This window comes from Panthera uncia (genome assembly GCF_023721935.1).
Source record: "Panthera uncia isolate 11264 chromosome C1 unlocalized genomic scaffold, Puncia_PCG_1.0 HiC_scaffold_3, whole genome shotgun sequence".
NCBI classification, from domain to species: Eukaryota; Metazoa; Chordata; class Mammalia; order Carnivora; family Felidae; genus Panthera; species Panthera uncia.
The window spans coordinates 65967767-65980958 of record NW_026057584.1 but is presented as its reverse complement, the minus strand read 5'-3'; the positions used below and the strand labels follow the sequence as shown (position 1 = coordinate 65980958).

Genomic DNA, 13192 nt, shown 5'->3' with positions numbered 1-13192 from the left:
TTGCTCATTTAAAAATCTTAGCAATCAGTTCTGCCATAAACAGTCACTAAGCAAAAAATCGAAAATGAAGACATGCTTAATAATCTGTGCTAGCATTAGGGCAAGAGATCATATTCTCTCTCTCTCTCTCTTTTGTTTTTAAACAAATGAGAAAACTCAGTGGTATTTTTAATTCAACAAATTGTGCCTGAGATCTAACACACGCTAGGGGTTGGGAATACTTAAATGGATATAATAAGACCCCTCCCTTGAGCAGTTCAAATTTGGCTAAGATCATCATTGCCATTATGTAATGGAGCCAGAGCTAAAACTTAAATCTTCTAACTACTAGTTCAGTTCTTTTCCCAGTACCTTCCAGTCTAAAGGATGAAAGATGAATGATAGAGTCATTGCAGAAAATGAATCATGAAATGAAATAAGTGTATGTGGAGACCATCCAAAGTTTTTGTTTTGTTTCTCATATTGACTTTTAATATGTATAGGGGGAAAAAAAGGTCATTTAATCCAAAGAGTTAAGGTCTTTTTAAAATTATACATAAATGTTTTTCCATTCTGACTCCCTTGATAATCAACTCATTTCCTGAAGCACTAGATTGAATTATATTTATCTTGGCTGGAATTCAGTAGCTACAAGTGCATTAATTGGTGCTATTGGCTGGACACAGGAGTTTAACTGATTCCTCTTGTTACACTGGCAGCAACGAGTAAATATATTAACGTTTTAAAAAGAAATACCCGTATTCTAAAATTTCTAGCAATTGAATTTTAGAAAGCACAAAAAGTAAAGCCTGCACACATCTAGGATAATCATATCAGCCAATTAGAACAAAATGTGTATTTTATTGTCTAATATGTGTTATATTTATAAACTTACTCTGAAAGACATTTCTATATTTTCACCTCCCCAGATTTCCATTTCTTCATCATAAGTTCCAATATATTCAAAATATTCTTTTGATATGGAAAAAAGGCCTCCTGCAAAAGTGGGTGTTCTGAAAAATAATCCATTGTCGAATTTTGTTATAAAAATAAAATACGGAAAAACAAGTTATTTAAAGAGTGACTAAATCAAATCACAAACAAATTAGATCACAATTTCAAGAAGTTTTATATTGGTTAATAGAAACTAAAAATGCTACCTTCAGAGTCAAATTTTATGGGGAAGCGGGGAGGGAAGTACTTTAAATATATTTTCCCAGAGAAACAAAATTATTAAGTGTCTTCTAACCAACTCTAAGGATTCTTTACTAATGATTATGAGAAGACAAAAGGCCTCACTGATTCTACTTCGTATTCGGTAACATCATGTTTAAGTATATACATAAATGGCTTCTCTATTCCCAACATAGGATGTGTGTGTGTTTCTTTATTTCATTAGTGTGAATTACCTTGGAGGCAAAAACTGTAAAAAGCAAAGTGTGAATACATATTCAAATAACTGAACTGCATATAAGACTTTGGGAGCAATCGTCTTACTTAATTGGGTAGGTTTCATCTTTCCTTCTTTGCCTCTCGTGATCAGGAAGCGATTCCCAGCCAAAGGAAAGGCTCCAGTCAAAGTTTCCACGGTTGTGATTGCTTCCATAAGGAGAGGGTTTGTTGAATTCAAATGTGTTCAGATCTATGGATGCAATATCCGGACTCACCACGGCAGTGTAATTCTCAGCTATCCTGGCCAACAAAGGTTCTAACCAACCATAGAAACACTCACCTGGAAGGGAACACAATTCTAATTAACCCAAAGAAAACACTGAGGGTTTTCTCTTTTGTGGTTTGAAGATGATTTAGAGAAACAAGAATAACAGCCATTCGTGTTTTGAACATTTACATAGGGGAGATTTCTTAAAGGTTTCTGGCGATAAGATGAGGGTTGGATGAAAAAGGTAAGGCACAATTCAGCATAGTTAGGAAAGTTTATCTACAGAGGATGATTTTTTTTTTTTTTTAATGTTAGAGAGGAAATAAAATGATACTGGTGTATTTAAATTTCAGATGATGTGTTTTCCTCTAAAATGTGCCTTGGATCAAAGGTAAGTTTTTGCTGATCCATGCCACCTAGCCCCAAAAGTGTTCTGATTTATATAAACTTGTCTCCCTCAGTAAGGTATAGTAACAAAATCTTCATTTCTCTGAGTCTTAGGAGAAAATAAGCCAACGAGTCAGAATATTCTGATGTCAGCAGTTGGAGAAGGACCAGCCCTAATGGAAAGTGGGGGCAAAGGAATGCCATACAAAGTCTGGGTCCTGGCTGGGGGCCAGGCTCACTTAATACACAGAGTTCAGGAGACTCAGTCCTACCCAGGTCTCCCCATCAGGCAGAGTTTGGCAGTTATTAGGAGGACCACTTGGCATCAAGGAGGATCATCAGATACATTTGCCTCAGAGGAAGAATGCCCAGTGTGACATAATTGGAATTTTGGACCAGGAGAGGAAATATTGGAGAATGAACCATTTCCTTTTCAAAACACTTCCCTTGGATTACCTATAGACCTCTCTTCATTTGAGGGCCAGGTATTAAGGGAGTACTGGATATGAAAACTCTAAAGAGACTCAAACAAATCCAAAAGTCCTCCTAGAAAAATTAGCATAGGACCAAAACCATTTGCTGGGTCAAACATAATCTAAGGGCTAGTCAGTTCAATTCAAAACAAAACAGTCATACAAAGTATAATCCACTAAATCTAAAGCTGAAGGACTAAGGGACATTTTGGTGATCCCTAACATGCCCATTAAAATTTACTCTAAAAATACTTTCTAAATACTTTAAAATCATTGACACTAGAGAACAAAACCACTAAAAATAAAGGGCAAAAAAAAAAAAAAAAAGACAGTAGCAACAAAAACAAAAATTGATACTATTCGTAGAAAAGATACCAGAAAAAGCTGGAAGGGGACACCTCTAACTTAGCACAAGAGGAGTGTGCAAATCTTTGAAAAAAGAGTGGAAATATAGAAATTGAAAGTATCAGTACCAGGACAAAGTTTAAAGATAAAATTGCTTACACTTAAAACTTTCATTCATTTTAAACTATAAGAATCAATAATAATAAGGAAAAACATTTGGGGGGGGGGGGTGGACACAATGAGTATCTGAAAAAAATCCCAAGCAAGGATAACTCGCTGGGAAAGCTGGTCGCTGAAGGGAAGGATACTGAAGTTAAGGAGCCTAACTCCATGTAAGTGAAAGGAGGCTCCTACCCAGAGCTATAACCTGCTTAGGCTGTCATTGCTATAAGCATCAGCTGAAAATGATGTTAAAGAAAATACAATTAGTTATTTAAAGAAAAGCCTTCTTCACTTTTTAAGTTAGAGGGAAGCAGAGGGGAAAATGTTACAACTACGTCTATACATATATACTTACAGTGAGCATCTAAAAATGTGAGGGTTTCAGCTGTTGCAACTGTTGCTCCTAGCAACCTGGCAGTGATCAGACCTTTTCTCTCTCTTTGTCTAACTATTTTTACTATAGAAAATTGTTTTATATATTCCTCTAGTTTATCATGTAAGTACTCTGTAAGAAAAAAAAATATCAGGATTAACTCTTCCTAAGTTTATTTTCATATATGAACACATGAAAGCAAATGAAGAAACCACAGGGCAATATCTCCACATTCGTCATCTTAACAGTTGCACACATCCTTCCATTAAGACGAAATTGTATCTTTAACTCTTCAAAGAAAAACAATAGCTATATATGCAAATCTTAACTTCTGAACAACTATAACACATACTGTGGTAACACTGACTTATCCTGTACATGCAATATCAATAAATATATTTTGTGGGGAGGGGAGAGACTTCAAATGGAGTAGACCCAGGAGTTAAGAAGGCTCATTTAGGGGTCTGAGAAAACTAGCTAAGGGAGTGAAGGAAACTGAATTTGGCCAAAAAGATATTTGACACATTTTAAAATTGGAATTTAAGTCTGGAAATTTAAAGAAAAATGCCAAGTATCAAAAGGATTCTCTGATACTTAGGCAGTGATCACAATAATTTAAAACAAAAATGATGAGGAAAATGGCAAATAGGAAAGCCCAAGGCTACAGCAGTTTAGGAATATTTTTACAAAGAGTCAGCATAAAATTTTTGAAAGCTTTGGAGTCTGCTGACACAGATTTTTTTCCAGTAAAAATATGAAAGAAGAAAGGAGCATGTAGGTTAGGAATGGAGCTAAAAACAGGCTAAATCTTATTAATGGGTATAAAATTTAAGATATTCAACATTCCAATTTGGATGAGACATGATAAGCAAGAATTAAAACAGTAGGTAAAAGAAAACACATTAATCATGTCAGTCAAGTGTTGTTCGTATTTTGAAACAACTTCTTAAGTCTGCTTTTTTCACCAATAAATTCTTGGTTCTTTGTTGAGTATACAATGTGTTTCTTCAGGTGGCCTTCTTGGGCCCATAGCACAGCCTCAAAAAGATCTGGGAATGCTGAGAACATCAGTAAATGTCCTAGGGTAGATGTTTGCTTCTGCCTGATTCCAGAAGCAAACATAGATGACTTTATCTATGATTATATATATTTTTTTTCAGTTCTCCAGTGGTACAGATAAGAGTTGCTTATTCAAAGTTTAAACATTCATAAAGGAAGTGAGAGTTCAGGAACAACTTCTGTGGACAATAAATCTAAGCATTGTTGCCTCAAAATAATAGGCTAACTTTTTCATACCTTCTAAGAACCTCAGAATTAATTCTCTGAAAGACAAGCAGGATTGTAACTTCTCTTAAAATATAAATCATGGATATTTCTGCCTTAATCATAGATTTATAAAATAGAAACTTGTATAAAAACATTTCAAAGGCTTTAATGGGGATTGAATCTTTTTTAATGGAGTCACTATAGATTCCTTCAATAAACTGTCCCACTGTTTGAGTCGTTAAAGAATTTTTTATTGACCCACAACTTCCAAACTTCCTATAAATTTTTATCTGCCCCTTAAATTCAAGCCCCATCCATACCTGTATTTTTGCAAGGTTAAGAGCACAAAGCTGTGAAATCAGACCTCCTGGGTTTATTTATTTATAGCACCATTACTTTTAGCTGAGTGACTTTTGGTAAGTTATTTTATTTTACTTGGACCTCAGTTTATCTATAAGATGGGGATAATAGCATTTACCCTTACAAGGGATTGCTGAGAGTATAAAAATGAAAGATTGCTGTGCATTTAAGACAAGGCTTACCATATGGCCCATGCTCTGAAAACGTTGACTGTCTTGTTTTGCTGTCACTAGGACTTAACTATCTCTTTGTCACTTGATTATCCACATATTATGCTGCTCTTTCCTAAACCAATTGAAACCAGGGACTATAGTTTCTACATCACAAGCTCCTTTACAACAACTAGGAACACATTTTCTATAGCGGGTACTCATTAAATCTTTGATTCAGTAAGACAAATTAATTACATTAGGATGCAAAAAGATTCCTCACCAAGAAAACTGTTGCAAATTCATTGCCAATGCTATAAAGAATTAAAATATTCAGACCCTTTGACCAAGCAGTCTAACTTACCCAAAGATACAATTCAAAAGAAAGGATATTCATTACAGTGTGATATATACTAACAGGGTGGGGTGAGTGAAGGTGAATGGTAAAATAAGTAAAATGCATCTAGTCCATCATGGTCATTAAAAATAAAGTTTTGAAGGTAAAAGAAATGGGCTAATAATACTATATGAAAATGTCAGATTTCAAAATTGGATTTCTGACATGGATGTAACTAGGTAAACATTCTATGTTTATTTAGACAGCGATCAAGAGAGAAAAAGCAAAATTAAAATTAAATAGGAAGATTATGATTGGATATCACTTTTCTTTCTGATTTCCTTTAATTCTATTAATTTTGTTTGAGCAATAATAGAAGTTACCTTCAACTGAAGGCTTATTACAAGTAGCCTTACTGTGACCCTAATTTCTCACTGCTTGAAAAATCAAACAAAAACCATCTGAGAAGAAAGCTCAAAAAACCAAAGAGCGATTTTTTTTTCTTTTCTTTTTACAATACAACATATGAGAGACATGCAGAACTTAATCAAATGTCACTTAAAACTATGGATGCAGGGGCGCCTGGGTGATTCACTCAGTTAAGCGTCCCACTCTTGATCTCAGCTCAGTTCATGATCTCATGGTTCATGAGATTGAGCCCTGCATCGGGCTCTGTGCTGCCAGTGCAGAGCCTGCATGGGATTCTCTTTCTCTCTCGTTTTCTGTCTGCCCCCCTCTTGCTTGTGTTCTCTCTCTCTCTCTCTCTCTCTCTCTCAAAACAAATACATAAACATGGGGGGAAAAACACACCTCTATGGACTACAGACCAAGAATTAAAAAAAAAAAAAAATCATAACATTTCAAGCAGTAAATAAATCAGTTGGTTACAATTAAGTGGTGTTATAACCTGGGTAAGAGGAGTGGAGATTCAAATCTCTGATCCAGTACTGTGTACCCATATGCAGGAAACTTGAATTATAAAACTTCCCCATTTAGTGAATACATTTCACATCCATGTCAAACATCTCTGGAGATAAGCAAACTTATTCCACCTAGATGATACTTAACTTGAAAACAATCTCAATTCACTCATGATATTTTATTTTGAAGTTAAAGAAATGTTTAGGATTGTATGTAGAATATTAAATAAGCCAGGTTAGTAATTTTATGCTTTATTCACTTATTATCATTTCTTAAGTCTGGATACATCTTGTTATTGATGACATGTCACTTAATAAGCAGTATTTTTTCTTTTTTCATGGCACATAAAGTAATGGTTTATCTTAAAACAGATGTTGCTTTCGGATAGATGAAAGAGTATCACTATCCCCATTTTACAGATGAGGAAACAGCTAGTTAGTATTGGAGTGAGAATTTGACCTTAAAGAATCAGGCTCCGAACTCAACTAATTCAGGAATAAATTTTGTGATCATTGAAATAATCTATATCTGTTTGGTTTTTAAAATACTCATAATGTTTGAAAACTTAGCAAATTAGGGCATTTGTCTGATTAGCCTTGCAATTCCAATTTAAAATGTACAATTTAGTAACTGACCGTTGATTTGTAATTTTAAGTAGAAATTCATTAAAGAATTCAGCTAACTTTGTAAACAATATTGAAATACTTAGCAGCCAAAATAAAACAGGATGTAGTGACTCTTTAATGATTTTTAACTACTCATTTATATTATTAATTAATGTATTATTTATATTAACTCATCTAATCTTCAAAACAATCCTAGGAGTTATGTATCATTTATGTATTTCCTCAATTCTAAGCTGCACCATTAGATACTTATTATAATCAATGGCATCTTAGTGTAATTGGTTGTGAGGGTTTTTTATTCTAGCGGTATGTAAACTAATGATGAAAAGATAAAAATTTAAAAAATAAACTAATGATGTGCAATAAATTCAATGAAATATGGCATTTTCCCCATTTTACAGATAAAGAAACTGAGGCATAAAAAGGTTAAGTAATTTGTCCAAGTTACACAGCAGGATAGGACCAGAACTGGGATTCAAACCAAGGCAGCCTGACTCAAGGCTCAAGTTTGTGTTCTTAACCACTATGCCTTACAATAAAAGTCTCACATTGAGGACCACAAAGTTAGAAGTCATGGTACTTCAAACATTTCTGAACTTTAAAATATTTAAATATAGATACCTTTGAATTCTACTCTCATCCATCATACCCATCATCCAAGGTATTATATTCAAGCGGGGGGGGGGGGGGCGTTGCATACAGAGAGTACAATACAATCAAATAGACTTTGGACAACATCACATGGATTTACTTGGAAAACAACCTAATTTGCATGTGCTTTCTTACCATCTACACTAGCATCATCCACCAAAATGATTTCCTTCAGCAGTATGGCAGGGGAAGAATAAAGCACACTGTGGACAGTTCTAAGCAGCGTGGACCAGGCTTCATTATGAAAAACTATTATGACACTGGTGGTAGGCAGGGGAGGACAGCGCTTAAATTTTTGTTCAATACATCTAGAAGAAGTCAAAGAAGTAGAACAATTATGAATTTTATTACTTTATTTCAGAGCTATGCCATTACTAAAATTATTATTTAACCATTATCACCATAGAAACAATAGCAGACAATTTTTTTCTATGTAAGTTGATCTTAATGCTATGCAAATGCAAATCAAAACAAAATTTTTTACACAGAGATCATGTCCACTGATACAGATTCCAGGTCAAGGATTAAAACGTGCTATTGTAAGTTTTCTCAACAATATAATTTCAAATACAAATAGCATTTTAAATAGAAAATATAACCTACAAACGAGATAACCTATAACAATGGCAAACACTTGTAATCGCTCAAATAAAAACCAATTTTTCTCCCCCCCCCTTGTAGAAATCATCCATTTTTCTTATTACCTCCAATTTTTTTTAACAGTGCAACTTCAGGGGCACCTGGGTGGCTCAGTCAGTTAAGTGTCCAACTCTTGCTTTCAGCTCATGATCTCGTGGTTTGTGGGATCAAGCTCCGCATTAGGCTCCATGCTGACAGCATGGAACCAGCTTGGGATTCTCTCTCTCCCACTCTCTCTGCCACTCTCTGTGCATGTGTGCACGCACACACTGTAGCTCTCAAAAATAAATAAACTTTAAACAGTGCAACTTTATTAAATGAATATTCATCTTCGTAGAGATTCTTACTTTCCTAAGTATGTAATATTTTTCAAGTTTTTAAATCAATTTACTTAATCTCTACTTGAACCAAAAGAGAAAAAAATGGCTTACTATAAAATCTATTTTTTTTATGATGCTCACAATTCAGCAAGACTTACTAAGTTGCTACCATATACCAACAATGTTGTGTTAAAGATTTTGCTCCAGTAACCTGATCTAGAGTTTAATTAAATAAGACCTAGCATTTTAAAATACTAAACTTAAAAATTTTACATAAAATCCTAAATCCCTGTTAAAAGTCATGTGATCTTTTTGCCATATGAAACATTGATAGGCACAAGGAGATAGACCCTAAGTCGTTTTTGGCTGATTAATGGTACTAACCATTAGCTAAACACATTAGTTACAAATTGATCTTGAATTTATTTTTATAATAATATCTTCCTCAATGAAAATAATCTTCATAAGAAGCTGTTGGGTATGAGTGGATCTGTACAGTACCCAGCCTTTGAGACTGAAGCTGACCACAGTCTCTCACCTACTGAGTTGAGGTGAGGATCCAAAGATATAACAGAGTAGAGGGTTTCAAAACACTGTAAAATCAGAGTAACCCTGGGACATAAAATATGTGTGGTCTATGGTAAAAATAAATAATCTTTAAGTTCACTTAAAAATCATAAATGGTTATACAATTTTAGACAGCAGAATATAAAATCCTCCCACTCAAAAGGCACTATAAATACAGCGTGTGAACAATCAAACAGTGCTGTTCAAACCCAAAGATAGGAAGTAAATCATTCACTTATGGAGATAAGAAACTAACACACTTCAAATGCTCTGTGAGGGAAACAGAGCCCCCAGTATGACCCTAGAGGCCTGGGAAAGCCACCCAAAGAAAGATACCCTGTATGTTCTCATTATTCACTTTTATAGCCATACCTCAGTTTGAATGTTTCAGATACTATTCTGAGAGGCTGTCTTTAGGGTGGAATACTAGTAGGGATAAACAAGGAATTAGGTTGAGGATAAAGTATTAATAGAGTGTGTCAACACTGTTGAGTAAGAAAAGGAAGCAAAGGTTATGAGTGAAAGTGATTTTGCTCTCTTTGTGCCTTCATGATTTCAAATATACATGCATAGTCAGAAGCAAATAATGACATTCATCCTCACTGACAGATGAAAGCAAATGATATATTTTAAAGTGAATTTTGGATAAACTGCCAATTAGAAGTAAGGTCCAAACACAAACTACCTATTCACAATTAGTCTTGACTTACAATTACACAGAAATGTATGACTAAATATAAGCTTGTATTTTTAAGACATAAAGGTTTGCAAACCAACATAAATTAAAAGTAAAAATTATTTAAAAACTCCATGCTGTTTTTCTTAAAAAAAAAAAAAAACCACCAAAAACCTTATGACTTATTGTCTTAGAAGCATTTGTATGGGGTGTTGGGATTAAAAAAAAAAAACAAACAAAAAACCTTGCATACATTTACTTGTCATGTGACTAATATTAATAATTACAAAAAGGTTTCAAAATTTTAAATTCAAAAATTCACAAAAATTCACATTAATGAAATGTGATCACTTTATTCTTACAAAGCTTTCCTTAGTTCAAGCTAGGATTTCTTTGCTTAACTGATAACTGTTAACATCAAGTAAAGGTGTCATGTTATAGCATTAATGCAAGTGATACAATTTCACAGTATGATTTCATAAACCTCATTTATTCTGAAACAATAAAAAAAAATTAAACTTAGGCTTTAGATATTGTTTTACATGTCACTTAAAGTAGTGAAATTAAATAACTTGCCAAACTGACTGCTTATACTCAAACCATTTGTAAAATTTGGCATATAGATATGTACTTAAATTATCAATCACATGACCATCTGACTTTGAGAGACACTGGATCTATATTTTCAATGAGCATGGAAATGACCAGCAATTCTTCAGAAAATGTGTTCCTTGCTGATATAAGTTAAATTTAAAGTAAGAAAGTGTTAAATCTTCACCAATTCTTCACAGTTCTAGGTATCCAATTCTTATCCAAAAAAGGTTCTTTACTTTAAGTACCTCGTTGTTTTTCACTTACAATGATTTCATTATTGAATATTATTGTAGTTCCTCAATGCTATATTGGGGAAAAAAAAAACTTGTCTTGAGCTGACATTGACTGTCATGTCAAAGAATAAAAATTATGCTTCTTGATTTGTGATGTGGATTGCTTTTCAGTCAAGACCTCTCCCCAAATCAGTCAAATGCAATACTGCATTTTAACTATTAACATAAGAAAAGAACTATTCTGTGCCTTGTTATAAAGGTAGAATATTTTATGGACATTCATTTGTTTCTTCACACATTCACTTAAAAATGTTTAGCACCTTAATCTTGAATCACACAGATTACAATAGAGAGACAGAAATCTAATCTACCCAACTTCAATATTAAGGGACTCTTAGTTAGAGCAAGTATTCATGATCATACATCTAGAAAAATAGGAGTGAAGCCATCGACCTAAGTCTATCAAAGTTCTTTTCTTCAGATGCATTTCCAAATGTAATTCTATTATAACCAGGAAGCAAAATATGTAGGCATTGCTTGCTTACGGTTTATCTCATACTTTCAACAAATCAACAAATGGTTTGAAAACTGCTGGAATTTATTTTAGTTATTTGAATTCAAATAGAACACTTGAACACCACCTCAAAGATAACAATGGACAGAGCATAGTTGGAACTGGAGGGAAACCAGAATAAAAATACTGTGTACTTGAGATACCATGTAAACAAAGGGACATAAAAGGCAATGTTGGCCTCTTAGAAGCTAAAGAGAGACAATTCTATACATATGATAACTTATTCAACAAAACTCTAGAGAAAAAAAATCATAATCGAATTAGCAATTTAACAATATTGTTCTTTAAAAGAAAGATTACAAAAGGTTACAAGGCATTCTGAAATACAATTACAGTACTGAAAGTAGCCACAAAGTCTGTGACTTAGTTCATGGAAAATTCTTATCTAACAGCTCCAAAATCTCGGCACTTTTTAAACATTTTTATTCTACAGCAACACACAGAGGAACAGAAACAGCTCCTCTGCCTCCCACATCTCCCATAAAATTGCCCAATATGCCCTTCTTAATAAATTAGAAAACTAAAGCATCTAAGAATTAAGAATTTCCTTGTGGTTCTACAGAAATCAGATCTAAAATTTAGTCTCCTAATTTGTAAGGTAACAACCTTCTACATCTGCAATGCCTCACCAAGCATAGATATGGAAAGCCTCAATAATAATAAGCAAACATAATTAAATTAAACAGCAATTGCTGATATTTTGCCTCAGAGAGTTACTACAGAACAAGCAAATTCCTTAGCTAATGCCCCTCCCCTGCAAACTCTAATGTTAAACAGTAAACAATGAATATTGTTTAACATACTCAGGAGGTCGAGTGTCTGGTCCAAGATCTCGGTGTAGAGAAATCCTGTCACTTGCAAAAGCATTAAAACAGTGTTTTGCTTCTCCACGTTCTTTTTCCTTCTGCTCTTCAATACTTAAATTGGTTGTCTTGAATGCTTTACCAGAAGCACCAGGTGCATTAGAATCCTGAGGTGGGCGGTCAAGAACAGGTTTCAATTCTGCTGCTGTATAATATCCTTGCAAACAGGGTCTCTCACCAGCATCAATGTTTTGCCTGACCGGTGCTCCTATTTGCATTTTTGGCATTGCATCTTTAATATTGTTTACAGCTTCTATCATTAAATCAAACATCTTGTTTTTGTTTTTTATGTTTCTTTCCATCCGTGATTCCTCTTTGGAATATTGAACACTTACTTCTCTTTGCATTAAAATCAAAAATATTATAAAGAAAAAAATTACTGCCCCAAGTTTCCAGAACTTTTTATGATAATGTCTTTTAAGATGTAATTTTACTAGTCGTTTTAGGTGAGCCATTCTGACATTAAAAGCTTCCCACTTGACAAATAACAGTTATAGTTTCCTCTGTTACTTATATTTTTTATCATAGATTTGCTGGCAAGAAGGTTTCATTAAATGGTAATACCTATAAATGGAAATGATAAATGGCATTAGTAGCTAATCATTCCTATAGGCATGGTTCAATTGATTCATTCAACCAACAACATAAGCTACAAACAACTGTACTCTTATGGTTAAGAAAAATACAAAGATATCTTGCCCTCAAGAAATTTACACTTTTGGAAGAACACATTTGCCATAATTAGCTATAATCTATTGAGGATATATTAGAGATTTCTCTCCAATAAAAAATACCTCGTAAACCGTGGCTAATATTTATTATATGATATGCATACAATTATTTTTATAAACATATTTAGAGTTTCTTTAAAAAAAAAAAGGTACCTTAACTCAATGACCAAGGGGCCAAAGGACTTCATTGCATTGATTATAAAGAAAGGGGGAAATCCGTAAGAAAGCGTAGGTATACTGATAGGTACTGTTAGGCATACATCTAAAATAGTGGCTTTTATTTTATGGAGTTTGTCCTCAACTTAT

The 13192-nt window shown here is 33.7% G+C and overlaps 1 protein-coding gene across 4 annotated transcripts in view; it reads right to left on the bottom strand.

Moving 5' to 3' along the window:
* Positions 1 to 13192, bottom strand: part of GALNT3 (polypeptide N-acetylgalactosaminyltransferase 3) — a 43437-nt gene that overhangs the window by 11407 nt on the left and 18838 nt on the right. For all 4 annotated transcript variants that reach the window (XM_049615556.1, XM_049615555.1, XM_049615554.1 and 1 more), the window contains 5 exons: positions 12096 to 12719; positions 7825 to 7997; positions 3362 to 3511; positions 1477 to 1711; positions 875 to 992 (listed from right to left, as the gene is read on the bottom strand). In XM_049615556.1, the coding sequence (XP_049471513.1) occupies positions 875 to 992; positions 1477 to 1711; positions 3362 to 3511; positions 7825 to 7997; positions 12096 to 12610 (1191 nt within the window). In that variant the 5' untranslated portion in view covers positions 12611 to 12719. The remainder of the gene's footprint in view (positions 1 to 874; positions 993 to 1476; positions 1712 to 3361; positions 3512 to 7824; positions 7998 to 12095; positions 12720 to 13192) is intronic.